General features: G+C 36.0%; 1 protein-coding gene and 1 long non-coding RNA gene across 3 annotated transcripts in view; both read left to right on the forward strand.

Moving 5' to 3' along the window:
* LOC112450462 overlaps positions 1–23,610 on the forward strand; it is a 177,434-nt gene that overhangs the window by 138,704 nt on the left and 15,120 nt on the right. The window lies entirely within an intron of this gene.
* Positions 3,451–6,313, forward strand: LOC108235100 (macrophage mannose receptor 1). 2 transcript variants are annotated; one of them, XM_037981089.1, is made up of 4 exons: positions 3,451–3,513; positions 3,810–4,187; positions 4,651–4,950; positions 5,394–6,313. In XM_037981089.1, the coding sequence occupies exons 1-4, from the start codon at positions 3,480–3,482 to the stop codon at positions 5,771–5,773; spliced, it is 1,092 nt and encodes a 363-aa protein (XP_037837017.1). In that variant the 5' UTR covers positions 3,451–3,479; the 3' UTR covers positions 5,774–6,313. The 2 variants fall into 2 exon arrangements, with proteins under 2 accessions (XP_037837017.1, XP_017270372.1); XM_017414883.3 differs by having other exon boundaries at positions 3,452–4,187.

Consider the following 23,610-nt stretch of genomic DNA (forward strand, 5'->3'; position numbering starts at 1 on the left):
GGGGGGGGGACGGGACAGGAAAGTCAAACATACAGAGATTCTATTGTAACCTTCACACAGGAATAGAGAATTGATAGTCGTGTATTTATTTTCAGTGAAAGGAAGTGAGTAGTGGCTGCTAAAAGAGCTAGTTGGGCATCTATGGCTGGCAGACACCGTTCCAAAAGATTTGCCAGTCAAAATTATATTGATAAGTTAAACTGACTCTAAACCCATCATAATATTTGGCTTTGAAGTGGCACTAAAGCCCCCATTCACATAAGAATCCATTTGTGTGCATATTGAACTGAGCAGCACATAAAGCACAGCCTGTTTCCAAGTGTGCCATCCTGCTTGCTGTACCCAAGTTTTTTTTTGTTTGCTTGTTTTCTTACTTGGGCTCACTGCTCAAGACAGCTCTGTGATGTCACCTTGGCACATTCAATTTAAAGGAATCTCACACAAATGTGGAATTTGTGTGTCCACTAATCACTCTGACTTAATCTCTCTGCAACCTTACTTTGGTTTTTTATTATGGTTCTTGCTGCAACTCTCTCCCCACACCAACAGGCTGTCACATTCCTCTCTGCTCAGTCTGAGATAAACATGGAGGTAGTTGTAGTACAGAGATGCTGCTGAAAAATCTCTGAACTCAGAGTATTATAAAGAAATACTGCTGCAGGATTGGATGAATGTCGAACAGCACTTCTGTGGGTAAAATGGCTTCACCTGCTGTTGAACCAGGTTGACATGCCCCTTTGTCTAACAGCTTTTCTCACAGTCCCATCAATACCCAGGGTCAGTGTGGCCTCACACCTACACAAGGGGTTTGGCAGCAGACCAGTGTGTTGAATCTGTATTGCAACATTTCTTGCACACAATGCACACTTGAAGAGAGCAGGAATTCTTATGTTCAGCCTCACTTTTAGCACACTCAGTCTGTGGGCACAATACACAACAAGTCTAATTCAGAGCTCCACAAAGCCACATATGAACCCTGCTGGGCTGCTTGTATGGCGTAACTATAGCTATATTCAAGTGACTAACATGAGGAAAATGTTCCTGATGTGACTCCTGCACTGCTTATCAATATGTCAACCTTGGTTTTCTGACTGTATACAATTTTTCTTTGTACATCATTTTCCAACAGTGGTTCTACTTTCAATAATTAAAATAATAAATGACACAAAAACACATCTATTTCAAAAGTAATGCATGTTTGGCCTCATTCTCACCTGCTGCTGAAAGCACAAGGGAATAACATTTTTGCCCATGACTCTGAGTTTGTTTGTCATGTTAGCAAAAGCTCTCATAAAAGAGTAAACAGATTTTAATGAAACTCAAAAGATAATCACTGGATGTACATCTACAGCTGATTAACTTTTAGGGTCAACCTTACTCAAGATGACTGCCAGAACTATGCAACCATAGCAAACACAAAAATGGCTGTAACTGAGTCAGTTTTACAGATATCGAGCTAAAACTTTCTGTAAGTAGCTAAGAGTTATCCTCTAAGAGCTTACACATCTCACAAGATAAGATATGGATTCTTTCAAGAAATGCTAGGCCTTTAATTTGTGGAGTTATTGCCAACAAGCTCCTGTCATTTAGAATTCCAATCATTGAGCGCTATTGAGAGATGGTATTTACAGAACTGACAGTTGTAATGTGGGGTAATTTGCAACTTTCTTTCCTTCATATCAGGTTTTGTCACAGTCACACAATGATTCAGCTACAATATGATGAAAAACTAAACTCAGTGTCTAAGTGAGATATGTTTGATCACGTCTTAAAAAAACCCAGGAAACGATTAGCTTTTTATGTTGCATTTACTGTGTATGTGCTGTTATAAGAGCAGACAACAGTACCTTCACTTCTAAGCATTGTTTCAACTAGAGTATTGGCAGAAAAAAAGTATTTACTTGAATAGGTAAATATGTAATTGCATTAATATTTCTACTACTTCTTGGCATATTAGAAACATCACAGGCTGTTGTTACAGTTGCTGCCCTTCAAACTACAGTGATCTTTTGTGAATCAAACATTTACCAACTTTAGTGCGGCCTTAAAATTGGTGGGGGGTGTAAATATTTGCAAGAATGCATATCTGATTTGAAATTCAAATGTGAGAATGAAGAAGTGCAACTCTGTGCCTGATCCCTGCTTCCTGTTTATTGTTGAGGCTATTGGGGGGTAGGGACTCAAGAAGAAGTGATACATGATCATGTTGTATATTACATTGAGAATATAAGTTTCCTTTTTACCTGTAAGTATGCACTATTCAAGAGTTATTTTTTAAAGTGAATTTATTATTTAGAAGACACTTAAATGTCTCTATTTTTGTTAAAAGCTAAGCTCAGAAATTTTTGTTTCTATGACATATTAGATACATTACAATAAAGCTTCTGATCCCATCAAATGTAAGATAGTTTAATTGCAAACTATGTAAATCAGAATTCTACTCAAAGAAGCTTTAGCATGGTGCTGCTGTAGGTTAGAGCAAAGTCAAGGTGCTAAAGGACGTAAAATTAAAATTACTTCGCAAATCAAAAAAGAAATTTTAAAAATGAAAGAAATAAAATGAATTGACATTTACAATCCTTTAGTTAGTCCAAAAGTAAATATTCACCATAAAGACACTTTTGATCAACTTCCATATCATCTTGTAACACACAGCTTTGTTCATATGAGCTAAAACATGGACCTAAAATTTGAATGATAAACACAGCTCTCAATACAACAGTATCACGGATTACATATTAACTCTACTTTATGATGATTTGATGTGATAAACAGAACAAATACACTCTTCTATCCCAAGGCTGGAGGAGTGTCACATTAAACATTTTTTACCCTTTTTTTTATTGAATTCTTTACATTATGAATGCTGTCTCTTTCCTCATATTAAATATATGATTGGATTACAAAACTACAAACCGCAGCTTTTTCAATAAAAAGTTGTACCAATTATTTCCCAAGGTGGTTTTGGCTTTTTAATGTTTAACATCTCTTTACAGAAAACAAAATAAAAAAAATCAGTTGATAGGATAGCACATTCTCTAACAGATGACATTTATTCAAGAATTTGACTATGCCCCGGCCTAACTCTATAAACGTGTTGATCATTAATCTTTGTTTTTACTATGTGCACATGGATTCAAATGAACTTGTTCAGCTTACATCACTCCTTTAAAGAATATAAGACTTCCCAACAATCAGTACACTCATTCTCACATGACATCAGCAGGTAAGACACTAAGAAACAGCGTAAGAATATGTTATTTATACATTACAATTGTATTTTCTCAAATCTTATTAACGTTAGTTTAATATTGGATTTTCTTTTAAGTTTTTTTTTTTCATTCTAAACTTTACAGTTTTCTTTTATTACTGCAACCTACTGAACAATTCCTTCATGAATTTTAATAAGTAACTTTAATTTATCTTACTTTCCTTTCTATTCTTTCAGTTTTTGTAAACACAAGAATCCTAACTTAACCATGATGACCATTTTGTTTTTCCTGCTGTGTTCAGGTAAACATGTATGTCGCTGGTTTTAAATAAATAATCTTTAAAAAATTCTCAGAGTTACTGTTTGCTAATATTTTTTGATATTTTGCCACAATATATTCAGTTTATTTCTATTAAATAACTTTTCATAAATAAAACTTGACACCAAAGTGAATGTCAACTTCAAGTATAGTCTGATGCATGTGTATAAATCATCACATTTAAACTTGTAGTAGTGTAATAACTTTCAATGTTTTAAAAGTTTATAGTTGTTTTTATGTGAAGTAAAAAGAATAAAATACTGTTTTGTCATTTTACAGGATGCTTTCACTTGACAAGTGCAGCAAATCGTCTTCGGTATTTCAATCTGACCAATAATATTAGTAGTGCAAAAAAAGATAACTGGTATAATGCACGAAGTGAATGCAACAACTCAAGGGAATCTTTAGTCACTCTGTATGATGAAGAAGATGCAAAGTTTTTTGCAAAATTAGTCAGCGATTATAAGTCATTATTCTGGATTGGTCTTCATAAGAGTCAAAAAAAAAATTTTACTACTTGGTCAAACGGTGACAAATTAACATTAAATGACTCAAATGTAAACTTAACAAAAGGAAAGCAAAATTGTGAAGCTATTGAAGATAGAGCGTGGAAACATTTCAACTGTTCACACAGAAAACATTTTATGTGCCAAAAAGGTAAGTTCTGACAGGTAAAACTTCTATTTCGCCTTTTCTTACTCTTAAAATCTAGACTTGGCAGAATAACAAAGAAGTATTTACAATGTGTTATTGTTACATTTATGCTATGCCTAAATGCATATTGAAAAAGAATTCCACTATAATTTTTTAATATTATTTCAGTGACCTTTTATGGGTTTTTCTTTCTTTAACGAAATGATTCCAACAAATTTGACCATGTCTGTAACTCTTTCAAACCATCCAGTTTGCTCACATATTTTTGGGAAGAAATATGCTTGTCTGGGGACATGCATTGTAAAAATAAACTTAGTTACATAAATTTTAAACCTAATTATTTTAAAACTTTTTCAAAAATAACTTCACTGCAGTCTTACCCGTTTTTTAATCAAACATTTTGTAAACAGGTTTGTATAACTGAGGTTAAACCTTTACTTATGCTTAAATGTTTGTTTGTTTTCAGGTAATAAATCCATCCTGATAGAAAGTGAAAGAAACTGGTGCCAGGCACTGCAGTACTGCAGGATACATTACACTGATTTAGTCAGCATCAGTGATGATCAGCAAAATGAAGAACTGAAGAAAAAAAGTAGGAAGAAATCCTTTTGGATTGGGCTTCTACATGATGAATGGGAATGGGCAGACGAGAGCTGCTCAACATACAGAAAGTGGGGGGTCAGTCAACCAAATCATGATTTTGCAGCAACGATGGATGGAAATATACATACAGCTAATAATATTTATCACATTATTTGCTCCAAAGGTAAGCAATACAGAGCAACATAACTTTGACCTAAAAAGTATAGTCAGTGTAATGAAGAAACAAGCATCACTTGTTGACGTGTGTGGGGGGGGCAGTGCCTTTTTTTCATCTTTTACATTTTACCCTTCAGCAAACCAAAAAAAATAAATAAAAATAAGGGAAAGTTTTGTGCTCAATTTGGAAGACAAATCTTATAATAAACAAAAAAAAACAATCTGTTTTTGTTACTGTGACTAAATTTGAGTCACTCAGCTGAATAGTGAAACAGTGTCACTCAATGACAACAAACAACTTTTTTTGGAAGCACTCAGACAAAATAAAGTCCTCCCATAGGAACAAATTATATAAAAGTTTATCACAGCTTAAAGGCAGGTCGTCGATGATGTAGGTGGATTCCAGTTATTTTCTATACATCTCATTTTTGACTGTTCCCTGCTTTTCAGGTAGTGTGAGAATCAAACCAATCCCTCATCATTCAACTTGGGAGGAAGCTCTTATCTACTGCAAGACCTACCACACACGCTTGCTGTGTATTGAGGATGAAGATGATCAAAGGGCCGTCGAACAGTGGTTGGACAATTATGATTTTAATAACAAAGAAACACTGTGGATTGGTCTGAGGCAGAGTTCTCTCTTTGGATTCTGGATTTGGAGTGACAGAACAGTGAACTGGCACAACTGGAAAAATAAAATAATCCCTGAACTGTCCTCCAGTCAATGTGGTGTAATCAATGCTACTGACTATACATGGAGTGAGGAAAACTGTTGGAATAAACATTCTTTTCTTTGTGAAGAAGATATTGTCTATATGGATAAATATTAAAACATTAGTTTTGCTTCTCAATTAGACAATACTGTAAAATCAGCAACACAAAGCCAAGTAATTGTTTAGTTATGATTTAATTATAGTTTTTGAACTCAATCATACATTTTTTATTTAACATATTCTATAAATTTGTTTTGTGGGTTTACAATGTTTATGTAGTTTAAGAAAAAAAAAAGAAAAATGTGGAATGTCTATAGTTAGTGTATATATTGTAGTTACATTACTTAAACCACAATGGTGAAGATACGTGTTTTTGTTTTATTAAAGACTTGAAAGTTCAATTTCTTTTGACTGTGTTTCTTAAATAATGTAATTTATCACCTAGTTTTAAAACTATATATGAATATCTGCTGTGAATAGAGAATTTCTTGAGAACTTCAGTCATTTATCAGAGTTAATGTGAAGATTTCTGGGTAAATTTATTGATGCATGATTTGTGTATAAAGGCATCAATGTTTTTGGAATCAAAATAAAATTTTACAATGACCTACGAAATGTGTTTTAATATGCAACAAATTAAACTGAATAAATTAATTTTTTGTCAGAACAGAGCCACTGTTTCTTAGTATTTCTGTCATTTTTTCTGTTGCTATGAATTGGCTGCAGTTATTGCAAACAAACACATTTTTATCAGTACATAAACAGTGCATGAAAAAAAAAAACTGAGTTGTTCACTTGCAGTAACAGTTTTAGTTCTCTTTTGTTTTGAATAACTAAACATCAGTAACAGCTTTCTCTGAACTTATTTAAAAGAAGATATATCCACGAGGGATGAAACAAAATATGCTAAAACCTTTAACAACATGACTGATGGAGAGTACCGTAAGTATTAACAGAATGAGAGAAGGTTTAAAAAAAAGTTGGATTTCTTTAAGGGTCCTTATTTATTTTCAAACTTGGAAGAAAAACTCTGAACTCATCAAACCACTAATGTAACAATGAGTTTACATTTATGAATGTTCACAAAGTTAACACAAAACTTTACTGTAAAGAAAAAAAAACCTTTGTAGACATTTCCAAAGAGGTGGCTTCTAAAAACAACATTGATAGATTTGTGTAGATGAGTGGTTTTCAGACATGACACAAACATGTATTTCACATGTCTATGGTAGCTATGTATACCCTTAAAACCATACAAACAACAGAGTTTTTTAATATATCAGTCTTCACCCCAAGTTTGTCATCCATGAAATTTGATTGTGTGCTAAAATGGTTAATAAGCTAGGAAATTACCACTATCACAAAAAAAAACAACCTATTGTCTTCCTTTTTTTTTTGTAGCTAAGCTAAGGTTTTTCTCTTTATATTGGTTTATTGTTGTTAGGGACATTTTAATATGTTTATTGGATTGTGTGGACAATAAAATACAAAAAAATAAAACAAATAAAAATACCCAAAGTCGTGTAAATAGGGCCTTTTACTGTACAAATACATTTTTATAGTTACAAAATATCCTACATGTTGTATTGCATTAAATTGTTGCCAATTGATCATGACTTTTAACATCCACGAAACCACTTGTAGGGATGTTGTAGTGCCTGGTTGTTGGTTTTTAAACACTCCTGGAACAAACCTGAACTTGAGCCCGGTTTGTGTTTGGTAGTTACTAAAAGTGCATGGCTAAGAATCAGAAACTACTCTGAGCTGCAAAGGACAAAGTGTGAAATATCAGTAATTCATGTTATTAACTTCTTCCAAACTTTTATAGCTCTAATACGGTAAGTATATATAATTCCTCTAAAACTGCACTATAGCTTGTGTAACGGGCTGTAATCTCCACAATGGGGTCCAATCTTTGGAAAGCATTGCTCCATAAAGCAACAGAATGGTGGATGTTTATTGCATTTACCTCCAATTGTTAGAAATTGACAGCCTGCATTGATTAACAAAAGGACATAATGGTCATTATTGGATAAAGTTTGAGAAGGCTGTTCATTATTAATGAGCAAAGCCTAGACAAGCAACCCACTTCAGCAATTAACTCAGCATAATTGGAAGGTCGGTGGTTTGACTCTGGGACTCCCCAGTCAACATGGTAACATTTCCTTAGGCAAAAAACTGAACCCTAATTTTTCTCTGATGCATTCATTGGCATGCAAGTGTGTGCATAACAGAAGTGCAAAGCATCAAAGACTCTTGGCTAATATTGTCTGAACATTTCTATACATGTGGCTTATAGTTTTAAACCTGAGATATTAATTACAGTAAATGCATCTGTTTACTCTTTCTGTACACTAATTCACATAATTGCATAAAAGAAAAAAACAGGCTGCTTGTTATATGAGACACAGACAAACTTTACCAGGATTTTTCCTCTGTTCTAGACTAAAATAGAGTAACAACGCTTTGACTTTCCAAAACCTGTTCCCCTTCACGTGTAATTGTAACCATGACCTGAGTTTGTACAAATACACAAAAATGAAAAGTCAGAGAAAACAACCAAGAGGCACACTGAGAGAGAAGAACCAGAGTAAGGGAGGGCATAGCAGCAGATGGAGGGAGGGACAGTGAGATGATCAGTATAGCCTGTCAAACTATTAATGTCATGGTGTGAGCCTGAGGCTCCTGGTGACACCGGAGATAAGTGGACGTATTTAGCAAAGCACACCAAATGTGCCCACACACACATGCCAAACAGCTCTGCAGCTATGACACAGTATAATCACTGGTCTGAACTCTCCCTATTAAATACGCACAGACTGCGTGAAGGCCCTATTATCTGCAGATGCTAGCAGAAATATTCTCAGTAGTGGAGGGTGCTGCTCTGTGATTTTTGGACTTGCTGTCCACATATGTTGATAACCTTTATATGTTGTCATTTTGAACATGTTCAAAGGACAAAAACAGAAATGTATCAGTACTTACAAAATCATCTATCACAACATGTGTCCAGTAGTCATGTCAATGTCAGAGTTCAGAAAGGTGTTAAATAATTTAGGTATTTCTCACTCTTACAGTTTGGCACAATCGTTACATTACAAAACAGCATTGCTTTAAAGATCTATTTGTATAAATGCCTTTTGCTGTTCAAATCTTTAGGTTTCTCTGGAGTAAAAATGAAACTATTACTCATGCCTACAAGACATATGTCCAAAATGTGAACTTTGGGACTCTTAAACTGGATTTTTATCTAACTTTGCTCATTTTTTTTTATTGCATTAAGAAAGTTGTTCAAATTGTGGGGTATGACTCCTAGAGGTTATGGTGGTGGTGGTGTGTGTGTGTGAGGGGGGGTTATCATGACTGCTCCTATTTTTTTCTTTTGGTTTGTTTTGGTTCTAAATCAGCCTAAACCTTTCCTGTTTTATGTTGGTTATGATTCTTTTACATACATTTTCTTGACCTGGGTCAAACAGTTTGGGTTTCCTTCCACAAATTTCTTACAACAGTTAGATGGCCACTCCAAAACATTGACTCTGTTGTCCATAAGACATTTTGTAACAAATTTTGCATAAGGCTTAGGGTCATTGTCCACTTAAAGACCCATTTGATCCCAAACTTCACCTTCCTGGTTGAGGTCTTAAGATGTTGCTTCATTGTTTCCACATAATGTTCTTTCCTCATAATGATATCTATTTTAATGAAGTGCACCAGTTCCTCCTGCAGCAAAACACCCCACACAACATGCAGCTGCCACCCCGTACTTCACAGTGTGGACGGGGTGCAGTCCCCTGGTAGGGCAGGCCTGATCCCACTGCAAAGGCCCAGCCCACTCCCACCCCAAGTTTTAAATTTAGGAAAAATAACAGCAAGCTGTTATTGTTGTAGCAAAGTGGAGGTTCTCTTTGATTGTTTAAAAAAAAAACGATTTTGGAGACAATCTTGACAGGACAGCATGAAAAGTTTGAGAGCCACTGTATTAGACAAACAAAAAAGAAAATGGGTTAAATAAATTTATTTATGAAGAAACAGCTTTTCTAATATATACACTAACTTCTGCATAATCAAATGAATTTAGATGCAAGTGTACATGACATGTCAGAAGCGAGGCCCAGTATAATGCAGTGTCTGCATTCAAGAAGTTTATTAATAATAATTATAAGTGCTAGTTGGCCATCGGTGGCTTGTGTATCCCTGGCCCTTGATTGGACAGTGGATCTGTTTCTTAATTAGTATTCCAGTCCAAACCCAAACAACCTTTCATGAGGCTCCTGTCGTTAATGGCCAACTTCACAATATCTGCATGAGTAATGGCATTTTAGACATGTTCAGTGTAGAGATTGCTAATTTAGACTGGAAATTGCCCATCAGAGCTACTTAAGGGTCACAGTAGTTGATGGTGAGGTAAGCTACAGTGAGTCTGTGTTCATATTTGCATGTGGAGCCTCAGTATTTCTCACATAACTCTGTATATTGGCTTATTCAATAAGCTAGTATATTATTAAGCTGATCTTGAGATTGCTAAATTTAATTAGAGCTTAAATCCATTTGAAAACTGTACTTAGATTGACTTTTCCTCTAAACAAAAGGTTTTTAGGCAACAGCTTAAGTTTTTTAGACTTGAAGCAAACAGGTTAACTTTTTTTTTTTTTTTTTGGTGGGGGGTTAGTATTATTCAATAAAGAATTTCTTCATTCCCTAAAAATCTGACTTAGTTTAGTTACATGATCCTAGGTTGAGCATTTTTGGGGAGTAAAACATGCAGGCTTTAATAAACAAAACAAGCAATAATAATTAACTCTTGACTCCCTTTTACATTTTCTTTTTTTAAAATTGACATTGAGTTAGCTGTTTTTCTTGCTGTTTATAAAGGAACATCCATTTACTAATTTTAACGTAATTTTTAAGTTGATGATATACTTTTTAATTTAAAAGCTTGGAGACTGTTACATTTTACCCCCCAAACAATAGTATTTAACTGGGATGATTTAAGCAATGGTGCAGAATCATTATGTTATAGCAGTTAGCATATGCATTGTATAAAAGATTTATATCAAATTTTATTTGAATTTTACACACTGAAATATCTGCAAAGAGTACCAACTTGATGTGTGGATCATGGACATAAATCTAATGCACACATCTTTAAGCAGAAACCTTTCCTGCCCTCCTGACATCATGGCCCTTCACATACAGCCACCCCCACTCTTCACCCTCCTACTGTGTACTCCTATCCCCAGCATCTTACAACATCAGAACTGAACTTTTGTGTTTACATCATTGGCCTCAAATCTTGCTTTCCGGTAATTACTCCAGCAGTTTCAAATACTTTAGGATACTATTTACTTTTCATTGGCTTTGTGAATACATCCATTGAAAGCAGCAGTGAAATATGAGCTAATGATCTGCTTGGAGACTTCCGAAATCGGCAGGAGACTGGCCTTATGGCAACATTGTTGTGGCACTTTCTGGAAATCTTAGTTTCCCCACTGGGTCGGGGTTCAGCTTTATTTCTCGTGCTTTTGTTAGCAGGTCAGAGGATTCAATCCTGTTAGGTTTTCTTCCTCCCACATAAAAGGAATGTTCTTCACTTTGTGGAGGTCTTTGACAGGGGACTTCAAACTGCTGTAGATGATCCAAGGTACTTCAATAGAAGGCAACTGGACTTGCTTTCTTGTTTTGTCACAAATGTTGTGTTTTGGGTCCAGCTCTTTAGTTATATGCAGCAAGGTGTTAATTCCTCTCTCCTCTGGCAGAACAAGAGAGAGTTTTATTTGTCAGGGCTCAGGTTTATAAAGCTTGTAAATTAGGGATTTAGGTGCAAGGAAGGGTCTGCTGTGTTCTTTCATCTGACTCAGGCGTTCTGATGCAGGAGTTTCATATTTTTGATTGGTGGTGTTACCATCTGTTTTTTCCCAATGTAAAGTTTTTATGAAGTTTCACTACTTTTGTTACTTTCTTGGCCAGTTAAAGAGTTATCACCAAGGATGAAATTCGATGCAATGCTTTGTGAAAAGCCATTAAGAGCTTCTTCTGTCCTGCCCTGACCGTAGTACCTGAGATTTCTGGGTTGGAAGGACTAAGTACAACTAACTTTGCAAATTCAGACTTTTTCAAAACATCTCAAACCAGTATCTTCCTATTATCAATTTCTTTGTAAAAGTGTATAAAGAAATTGACAGTGTACAAAACATGTTTTAATAAATTTTGTTTTGACTGAAAATTCAACAACTTTCATAATGTACTTTTGCAACAAAGCACCTCCAATATATATAAATAATTACTACTTGCAATTTTAGCTTGACTTTGAATTCTTATGATGCCATTTACATTGTCACAAAGATTTTGGTTCTAACATTCCTGTTGATTTCCTGAATAGAATGATCCTTTTAACATCTCAGAAATGTTAATTCAATCACAGGCAAAGCACAAAACCTTGAAACATTTTGGCAAAAAGGCAGCTAACAACCCTGAGCGTGTTGTTCTCTCCGCTCGCACAATTGAGTAAAGAGATAAAATTGCTGTAGTTGTTGAGGGGCAATTGTTTGAGAGGCTTAGTGAGTCCCCCGGTGGCGTGTCTTTCAAGTCGAGGAGCCCACAGATGACAAAGAACTGGCAATTTCACAGCATTAAGATGACTTCCAGGAGGATTTACTTTAATCTTTATTGCTACCAACTAAAACATTTTAAAAAAAAGAACTCTGTTAACTGAGCCGGACATTCTCTATGGGTGTGTAAACCAGTGGCACTTTCCAGCTTTACTGGAATGCAGTGGTTTTACAAGTGACAGTAAAATTCCAATAGTTTACAATTACTTAAAATGTTGATCAGTAATGTTACTATAACAGAACTAGACTGGTTGCTATAAGTATGAAAAGCACAAAAGACAGCAGTGATTTGTTTTTTTGTTCCTTCCGGGTTTCTGTATGATAACTGTCAGAGGAAAAAGATAGACTCAGTGGAACAGAACCACTTTTCTGTGAAGACATAAGAGACCCCCTCAACAATAAGAAAAACACAGACTTTTCTGTATTTATACCACATGAATAAATATATTTCATTTCTTTTAATAGATCCACCTAAACCCTACACACTGGGGAATTGGAGGAAAAACAATAGGAGTAATAATGAAATTGACAAAATGCAACAAAAAGCTGTGTGCATTTTATTCTGTGTGCTTAGCAGCCACCCATCATTAACATTAGAAAAGCTCCAGCTCATTCAAATGTCAATTTTAACCTTTTTTTCCAAGAGGTCACTGAGGCCTTAAAGTGTTTTTGTTATACAAGTAAAACAGCTGCATACTGTACATCCACTATGTAAGAGATATAAACTGCCAGCTTCTGTTGTTACATGGTGTCTTTACTGACAATGATGAGTTTGTACATTATTTCCCATTTGAGAAGCTCTTGAGCAGATAAAAAGACATCAGAGCTGAGTGTTAGTTTTTATAGCATAAAATGAGGATACACTTCACAATCTATAAATGATAAGTACTTAAGAACATCTTGTTCTTTCATCTCAAAAAGAACAGAAAAGAAAACTCATAAAACTGCCAATGTTGCACTTTGAATCACACTGCCTTTTCCAGCTAAATACCTATTTAAATCTGTCCACTACAACTAAAATAAAGCTGCCAAATAAACATTTTGCTACATAGTAACAATAAAAAAGGAAGCATAAACTCAAATATTAATGGAAGTTAATACTTAGGAAGGGGGGTTAGGCAGCTGAACTGCATGATCATGTGCAAAAGATCACAGCTCAGGTTCAAAGAGACTCTTTGTCAATTTTCACCAGATGCTTGAAAGAAAAAAAACAAAACAAAACTACTCCAATCTCAGAATATTACAGCCTTTTCTTGTAAAACTGCTGCTTTTACACTGTGGACCAATATAGCTGTTACATACAGCGTGTTGGTGTGAAGCCACGCTGCTCAATGGGTTTCACTTTTTCTCTTTCTCACACACAGGTCAATGATACACACACACACACACTTCAATCCAGCCTTCCATGAATTTTTAATTCAACCTGCCTGCCATATGGCTTGCATTCACACAACGATTTTTGAACAAGCACATTATTCACTGATAAGGAGCACACGCGCACAAGCTCACACCACATTTACACACACAGACACACAGATAAGCATTCATGCCATGCTGTAATTGTTCAGCCACTGGAACAGAGGTTGCGTGAATGATTGTAGATAACGGACAAAAATGAGGAAGGAGGCATCAAAGATCTCCCTTCAAAGCTTTCTTGACTTGACTGCTTCTTTTGACTGCTCCTTTATACCGAGGCAGGACAGCGGCTCGGTTACATCAGAAAAATTGAGCCTGTGGATGGAGGTTCACCATTTCTTTTCTTGCTTTGTCAGACGTCTTCTTTTTCCTTCCATTCTGTGCAAGTCTTTGAATTTACAATCTCCTTTATTTTTCCTACCTCACTTACCTTCTCTCAAATGCATTTTTTGATCTCCCTTCCTTTTTTTTACATTTCTCAGCATTCAGATCTTTGAAATAAGGTGTCTTGCTCTCATTTGTAGTATCTTCATTTATTTTGTAATTTTTTTATAATTCATTTACCATTTCATCTGGACTGGTTTGCAGTTTGTTTGTTGTTCTTGGTAAAACTAACTAAGTTACTGAACTGGTCAGCAGCTTTCCATGGGAGGTGTCTGCATGTAAAAGGTTTATGTATCAGTTAACAAAATATCTCATGAAGCACTGGATGAATTTTAATGAAACTTACAAAAAGCAATCATTGGCCATACAGCTTTAACTAATTAACTTTAGGAGTCAACACAATTCATGAGGGCTGTCACAGCTAATCACCCTTGGCCAACACAAAAATAACTAATTTAATCACTTTTGCAGATATTGAGCTAAAATTTGATGTAGTAGCTGAGTCTTACTCACAACCCATAATTTAACTGTGAGATTGTGCATCAGTGTTTTCAAGGTTTAACCAAATAGGCTACAACTTTGTTGTTTCCTAACATAAAATGATCTTAGCCTAACACTGTAGTATGAAAGGTGGTGGGCAATATGCATTCCTTCAAGTAATGCTAGGCTTTTAATTTTAACTAGAAATAATGGGAGTGTTTAGATAATATTCTTCCACGTTAGAGTGGAACCCTACTACAGGATCAGATGGCAGCGGAAGCATAATAATGGTTCACAAGCATCCATAATTTGTTTAAACTTGGGATAACTGTTGCGGCTAATGGTTCTTTACTCTCACCTCATTTTTAGTTTTAAACGTTTTCCAATTCCCTCCCCCAGTTGTTTTCTATTATCTGTGTCTTTTTCATCCTGTTTGCCCTCAATTTTTTTCTGTCACAAACAACTAAAGTGAGCACCCTTCAGGCGATTAACTTAGTCCTTACTCTTGACCACCTAAGTATTCATTAATCGTAGCCTGATAGACATCAAGACACAAAAAGACAAATTCATGGTTGCATGTTCAAAGAGACACCTTTTAAGCTTTCTTGCTTGTGGCTAAGTATCTTTGACAGATGTCCACAACCTTGTGCAGCTTTTCTCATAAAGAAATTGAACGATTTTCTAAATGTTGTGGATAGAAAAATAGTCATTTTGTCCATGACTTGCACTTTGTAGCCAGAGATTTGTTGATAAGCATTTGTTTCATCCTCTTTCATCTTGCTGTATACAACAATAATGGATAGTGTTTGAAATGTAAATTCATAGTTTCATAAAACATTTGCCAGCTAATCATTCAAAAGATGTTTTTTGGCCGAAGTTTTTGTTGAACCTGAATGGATAAGTGATCCTAGATGGATGTTAAATCAACTTGACTATCAGTAATTAAAAGGAAGCGCAACTAACTGGATTGTGCTCCTCCCTCTGTGTAGAGTGTGAGCTGTGAGGATTAACTCAGGTCTTAGTTGTGCCTCACCACCTGCTGTGCGATAAGCGTAATGATTTCTCTCACTATAATCACTGTAGCATTTACTCAGATTTCGTAACACAGGGCTGCTGTGTAGCAGCATATTGTGTACGAGTGCCGTCTCCCAGGGGGGTTATGAATAGAAATGTAAAGCTCCCAGCCCAACATGGTGTTATCGAATTGCTCTTTCTGCCCTTTCGCGAGTTCCCTCACATACACGCACAGAGCTCCTAATCACGCTGCAGAAGCGGCAGGAGCTGGCAGTCCAACGGTCTTGATAGATGTTGCCCTCTCACACCGCATCTGAGCTGGTCAAGAGAAGAGGAGTCCCATCACTGTGTGGCTCTATCCATTATTGATCAGAGAGGGTAAAGGAGTGTGTATCTGTGTGTTCGTGGTGGAAAGATGGGTATAAAGAGTGGCACTGAGCAGGTTTATGAACAGAGGAATGAAAGTGATCCAAGAAGGATGGTACAATGAAAGACCACGGGCAACTAATTAACATTTTAAATACAGACTACAGGCCTTATGTGCAGGATGTACAAGAGTGACATCTAGCAGCAGTTTAATACCTTTGGCTTTATCTTCTATTCACAAGATTCAGATAAACTAGATTGACCTTATGACAGACTTTGGTTGTTCCTTCAGGACTGTGTTTTAAAAGAAAAATCTCTAGGAACTGGAGTGTTAATTAACTCAGTCTGCTAACTTGTTACTTTCATATTCAACTTCAGTTACTCTAACCCTGATAATCTAATGACATAAAAATGAACACAGTTTGATCAGTACCACGGTGCGGCGGCGGGCGATGAGATTTGAGCCTGTGTGTGGATGTGTTGCAAAATGTCTCATGAACCAGGGGGCAAATTATAATGACACTCTCAAAAAGTAACCACTTGACGTACAACTAAAACATATCGCTCCAGTGCAAGATGGCCACCACAGCTTATCAACTTTAGAAACTCCATGAATGGCTGTAACTCTGTCTCAATTAAAAATACTGATCTAAAATTTGGTAAGGCAGTAGCTGACAGTCACTCACAACATATACTTTGGGCGCTAATGGATCATGTGAGATTGTGCATAAGGTTATTTTCAAGGTTTGACCAAAAGAGCTATATTTCAATCAGTTATCAACATGAGATCATATTTAGTTGAAACTCTGGCATTAAAGACAGTGAGTGAAATGCATTCCTTTAGGAAATGCTAGGCCTGTAATTTTGCTGGGCTAATATCATAACCAGTATCTAATATGTAAACTAGTTAGGATATGGTACCATCATCAGTGGCTAAGAACTACACTGTAATGTTATCAATCCAACTATTTACGATCCTGTTGACGTCACTGGGCACTGACTCGTACCACATAAATACAGAGGGTTCTAGATGGTAGATTACACAACTTGCTTGACAGATTCATTTCGAAGGAGATTGTTCATATCTTTTGACAGATCCAGGCTATCCCTTTTTTTATTTTTTAGACTATGATAAGCTAATTGGGATAAGAAACCTAAACTGAGACAAGTGGAGTGAGATGAGTGGGCTTTCCCTTAAGCTAAACAAATGTAAAGATGTTCCTTTTTGGACAGAATAGTTAGCATGCAGGAGCTGGACCTGCAAGAATTGCTTGAGGGAATTGCTTGAGAATGAAAATGGTGTCTGACTTGGCACACAATAGATTGCATAAATCACTCCATTGAGACTAGCGGGCAGCCATATAATTCAGCACGGCTGAAGTGTGTTTATGGGAGTCATTCTAATAACTCTGAATAATTAGGTTGTAATTTATTGAAGCTATCTTTTACTTTGACACATCAGTGTGATTATAGGACAAAAGAAGCCTAACTTTAAGTAGTAACTAAATGTCTGAAAACAATGGTTTTTATGCAAATCACATTTGTGATGAGATTTAGGCAACATTGTGCTGAAACTCTTAAATAATGTCAAATTAAAAAATAGGCTTTTTAGTCCTGAAAAAAAACATATACTCCAAACAAAACATCTTTTAACTGCAAACTGCTCTCATAACTTCGTACTGATATTAGTCCACTGCTTGGAACTGACACATTCTTCTTCACAGCCATTTAAAACAATCTTAAATATCAGCATATTTCACACTGCATCCCTATTCCACATGTACGATATTTGTAAAGATTTGCTATAAAAACATCACAGAATAAAGGTATATCTGCAGATTTATTTTTGTAGTTTGAATTGATTTTGCCAACTCCAAATAAATTAAAATGTTACATATGAGACTATAAAGTTTATTTTTCTAAAAGAATGAGTACATTTTGTTTAAGTGAATATTATGTTGCTGAAATAAATTTCTTGTACGGGAAAAACTGTTGTACCTTACTGAGGATTAGATACAACTTCAGTGTTTAGTCTAGTCATAGCCCTTACTTAGCCCTGACTTTGACTAAATTTAGACCACATTTAGTTCATAACACTTAATTTTTACAACACAAAACAATTAAAATAATTATGTAGAACTCAAGTCTGTAAATCATGCAGCAATTCCAGAGAGCTCAAACAAAGATTTGTTTACTGAACATCTTTTAACACACTTTTCAGTTGCTGATAATATAGTTCCATCATCAAGATAATTGATTTTGTTCAACTGACAGTTGAACAAAGCAGACAGTAGTAGTAGTTGTTGATTTGAACATGTATTTATATTTACATTTATATTTAGTGGCATAGAAACTTCAAACCTTTATAGGCTGTGAACTGCAACAACATACATAATTAGTGACTTTGTTGCCATGTTTAGCGAGTTTTCAGACCTCTAGTGACAATTTATCAAGAAAGTGACTCGTAATTCCTTCTGGTGTTACTGGAGACTTGAAGACTGAAGTGAAAGGAAGCATCATCCTTTCCACCAAGCAGCAGGTGCTGCCATGGGCCCCTCCTCCATCCTAAAGCGCTCACAGACAACTCAGTCCTCACACAGCATCCATCCCAGCTGCATTTAAAGCAGGAGATGTTCACCCCACCGCAGCCAGACTACTAATGAATCGCGCAAGGCTGCCGGTGACTGATTACTTGATTCACGGTGGGATGTATATGTAAAATTTTCTTTCTAAAATAAGTCACTGCAGTAAAATAACTGACTGGGTTTTTTGGGTCACTTTTACCAGTCCCAAGCCTGGGTAAAAGCGGAAGGTTGAATTGTAAAGTTCCAGATCTATTTGGGCTGTACATTATTCCTCTGTGGCCAGTCATGCAGTTTAGGCAACAAGATCATTCATTGACTTCTAGTTACTTGTAGGACTGTCAATAATTACTTTCTTTACTGAGGAGTTGGCAGTACTGGTCATATTTGTGCTGTAACATCTGCATTGCTGGATAGTTCAGTGGTGTGGTAGAATCTAGGCAGAGTTTATATGTGCTTTTATTGTGAAGGTGAGCCGAATGGAAAAGGCAGGGAGTTTCCGGTAAGAGCCCGCTAGGTCGGGTAGCGCTTCGTGTATTGCTGTAATGTTCGCCAGTTATAGTTGTGCTTCATTAAAGAGTTGAAGAGAACTTATCGCCTGCTGGAATCTTTAACGCCGAACACGACAAGTGGGAAGTGAAAAAAAACACCTGAAAGCAGGAGGCTTGGGTTCTTATGTTGGTAGCATTTATTAACTTGCCTATCTGAGCTTATTGTAGACAATATTTCATTATTTAAGGCCCCATTCACACTATTCCTGATATTTTATAAACCAGACATTTTTGCTGTGTTTGCACCTCCTTCCACACAATTTCTTGTGATAAAACTGGAATATTTTTTTTGTGTGTGTATTTGTGTGACCACAAAACTTCCCTAAAACTGTGACATACAGTAGCAGTCTATTTTGAACACGACCACTATCATTTTGCATTCTAGAAATCAAAACAATAATGAAGTTATTTTTACATTTCTCCCATTTTATCCCGGTCTTGCTGCCATTAAACTTTGTGTGCTGAAATGGTTAATAAATGAGACGAAATTGTAAATTGTACCAAAGGGGGGAAAGAACTACAATTGTTTTGTGAACATTTTTTGCCAAGTTAAGCATGTTCTTCCTCTGTGTCTTAATGTGTGAGTTCTTGCCACCTAGCAGCACAACATGAGTGTTCTGCTGTAGAATAGTGTAGATGGAGGGGGAAAAAAAACAAGTCATATAAAAAAAATGTCTGGAGCAAACAGGACCCAAGTCTCGTTTGAGGCCATAAATATATATTGATGGTCCAAGTGTCCACCCATTTTGTTGTTGCTGAAAATTGAAGCAACAGAATCCCAGTTCAGGGGAGCACGGAGGGGACAGGACGTAAAATCTGGAGTGGAACCAGTCAATGAAAAAGATTAGTCCTGTTTGGGTTTGACTTGAGTTCCCATCGGAGGTTTATAAATATAAACAGTCTATGTTTTAGACTTCTGCTAAACTCTTACTTCTAGACCAAATTTAGCCATTTTTTGACCTAGACATTTACAGACATTTTAGAAGTTGTCATTTAAATCAACAAGGTTTATTGAAACCTTTTTTCTAGCAATTAGTTACATAGCATGGCTTAACTTTAGAATGTTAGGAAAGACTAAAAGAACAAAGTAAGGTAAACCTCATTTATGTTATCCATGAAGGAAAGTAAATGTTAAAAAAAATCATAATTTTTGACCAGTTACCAAGCAACCAGAATCAAGTAAGAAACGTACAAGGATTTACCTTATGTCATGCTCTTTAATCAGCTATTTTTCATTCACTATTTCAACAGAATGTAAGTTTGTTTGAGCTTTGCTGTAGAACATAGACTCAGTTAATTCCTTTCTAACAGACACAGCATAAACAACCACTCTGTATTCCGCTGTGTGCACACTTACACACTCGACAGCTAACTCAATGACACACCCAGCGGGCATGGTATGACATGAACAATCACCGAGACTGCAGTAAGATGCCTTTTGGCACTTTGTGAATGGTTTTCCTGAAAAGGAGAGTGGAGGAGTGCCATTTCAACCATTAGATGAAATGTCTTGACGTGGTAAGGGCAGAGGAAAGGGCTTATATGTATAAAATTGTGGCTCCACAATGGACAGTTCTTCAGGGACTTCCATTTTTCAGAATCAAACACCATTACAATGATAGGTTGAGAGGTTTTTAAGATACAGCTTATCTGATGGCTTGAATGCCTTTGGGATTTTTTTAACTCTTTTTAATCCATTCTTTAACCTTCTGGATGCATGTAAGAACATTAAAGTGGATTAAACTTCAAATGGAAATGTAGGCACAAACAGCACATTTTCCAATACAAATGTAATTCCTGACATTGTAGGAATATGTGTTCACACACAGGTCTTTACAAAAAGAACTAATGTAAAATGCATGACATTGTGGGATAAGTTTAGGTGTTTTCAGAGAGAAGCTTGACAAAGGGAAATCAACTGGTGTTTTCAATTGCAGAAAAGAAACTTTAATTGATAGCTATGAAGCAAAAAGAGTGGGGCTTTTATAAATGCTACTTTCTCTTCTTTTGTCGAAGGTTTAAAAGCTAGTTTGTCCTTAACTAAAAACACAACAGATTCTTTGGGTTTGTTTACAAAGATGGAAAAGACAAATACTTTTCCCACGTACCTTTATAGAGAAACTATATGAACTTCATGTGAGGAAATCACATATTTTTACTTGTAAAAACATGTTAGATTAACAAATCGTACTACATTACTATGACAAATCAAAAACACGTTTTCCACGTTTCTGATGTAGATTTGGGACAAAAACACAATCTTTACATGTGCAAAATCACATGATTTTACAAATAAAACGTGATTTTTGGAATATTTCTTACATGTTAATGTGATCACATGTAGAACAACATAGTCAATCCATGTTTTCTTTCCTGTAGGGGTTAGAGTTGTCATGTTTTTTAAAGGTTTGAATAAGTTAGGAATGTGTTAAACGAGTGACCTCAACTCAAAGTTCTGTTATTCTCTTCCACCCAGTTACTGTTTATATTTAGAACACTAATGTCCACTGGAACACTTGACAAGTATTTGAGTCTACTACATATTACTGTTAAGGGTACTATAGTGTTAACTTTGTTATATAACCACCACACTGCAGCTTCATTAGCTAGCATCACAGTGGTTTGAGAGTCTGTGATGATCAAATCAGATTCACCTGCTGGCTTCTCTTGTGTTGGGAAAAAAAATCTGAAAAGTAGAAAATATAATGATCACTGCAACACTACACAGAGCACAGAAAGTTCTTTTTTGTTGACCCTCTACTTTCATTACAATAGAAGTTATTCTGACCTCCCAGATTTTTTGATTCCTAATGGTAGTTTTACAAGAAACGTTGCAGAGCTGGTGCTCTAAATTTGATATATTGCCCTTTGTAGGATGATGAAAAGAACAATTCTAGAAGGGGAAAAAACAACATAAAATCAAAGTTCAAAAAGTACAACTAGTGGTGCATTAATAACATGTAGGAATTTGCACAAAAGAGTTCTTGGATTTTCTGATGTGTGAAAGATTTTCCTCCAGCACTTTTGCCTGCAGTGTTTGAATATCCCCTAATTATTTTTGATCTATTAAAAACAAAAGGTTCAATTGCCTTCCTGATAATGTTCTAAAATAACGCTTATCATGCTTCCATGCTCATGTCTTAGTAATTGGCAGTTACAATAGTAGATAATCTTCAAACAGTACGAGATGCTCTACCCCTCCTGCAGGATCCAAGAATCAAGCTGAGTGAAATTGTTTTGCTCTCAGTGGGGTTCCCCCCTGCTCTCAACCTGCATGATTTTTTTTTTACTGCTTTTACAGAAATTTTGGCCATGTCGACTGTCTTTGGCACTACAAAAATGTCTTAGTTTCAATCCACATCCGAAGACACACATGTGACAAACACATTTCTGCCAGTTTGGAAACTCGAACTGAATATACTATTTTTCTACCTTTCACCTTTTCATCAATCAACATCAAACCAAACCTATTTTTCTTGGTTTTGATACATTTCTTGGTATTTCCAGGGCTTTAAAAAATTGGTCCATTATAGGATTGTAGGTTACCAATTTTGTTGTCTGGAAAGTTTGGAGGTGTGCTTGACAACAAATATTTATACACATTAACATTTCAAATAGTTGATGGTGACATTTTGACATGCAGGAGATTAAAAAAAAGCCACATAATGGGCTGTTTTGAATCAAAAGGCACTTTCACAAAACAGTTCTGTGAAATGGCTGCACAGACCAGTCTGTCTTTAAGCTGCCTCCGAACGTTCATAAATCACTAATCGAGCCTTTCATGTCCCGCATAAATGTGAGCTTTTAGAAATGAAGCAAGCATTGCAAACCAAAGGAGGCATGGAGTGGAACCTAGCTGCACCACACTGCACATTTAATGTGTGATGGATGTCTCCTTCAATCCTTATGAAATCATGACAAATTAACTCAGTTTAGCGATTGTCTTTGTAGTTAATCAAAGCAGTTGTGCATCCTTAATCTAGTCTATGGTAATGAATATGTTTATTGTTTTAGGACTTTAAATCCTGCGGTCAGGTGGTTTTACAGACTGTAAGTCAACGCTATGTCACATCCCTGAGCCGCAAAGCCAGCTTACCTTACCACCTGTCAACTGTTATGAATCTGTTTCTACCTCACTTAGTGGCTCTAAGGTACAACAGCAGTTGGATGACTTCAAGTCCCCTGTACCTCTTAGTTTTATTCAGAAATCACACCCATAAGGTGCCTCAGTCCCAGCTTGAAGTGTTTTGTAAAAGTGCCTAAAATGTTTAATATAATCTATGCGAAGATTCAAACTTGTCTCACACTAGGGATGGATTTGACCTTTTTTATTTCTTTAACCAGCATCTGGTAGTAACACATCCAGTTATTCCCAGTGGTGTTTCCCAGTTGGGGTGCTTTTCTTTTGACAGAAAACATACCGCCCACTCCCACTTCCTGAAAAGAAAGAAAAGAAGAACAACTCAGAGTCTCAGCATCTGTTTCTGCTATCATAGTTGGTTTTGAAAGGGTATAAGATAGAAATTATGATCATGAGTAAGTTTAGCTTGACT

The sequence above is a fragment of the Kryptolebias marmoratus genome, linkage group LG18 (genome assembly GCF_001649575.2).
Source record: "Kryptolebias marmoratus isolate JLee-2015 linkage group LG18, ASM164957v2, whole genome shotgun sequence".
Lineage (NCBI taxonomy): Eukaryota > Metazoa > Chordata > Actinopteri > Cyprinodontiformes > Rivulidae > Kryptolebias > Kryptolebias marmoratus.

Excerpts from the sequence above, each read along its gene's own strand:
- LOC108235100 (XM_037981089.1), top strand. The coding sequence starts at position 3,480 with ATGATGACCATTTTGTTTTTCCTGCTGTGTTCAG. Across the intron at positions 4,188-4,650 it reads ACATTTTATGTGCCAAAAAG|GTAATAAATCCATCCTGATA; the intron begins GTAAGTTCTGAC and ends GTTTGTTTTCAG. Across the intron at positions 4,951-5,393 it reads TCACATTATTTGCTCCAAAG|GTAGTGTGAGAATCAAACCA; the intron begins GTAAGCAATACA and ends CCTGCTTTTCAG.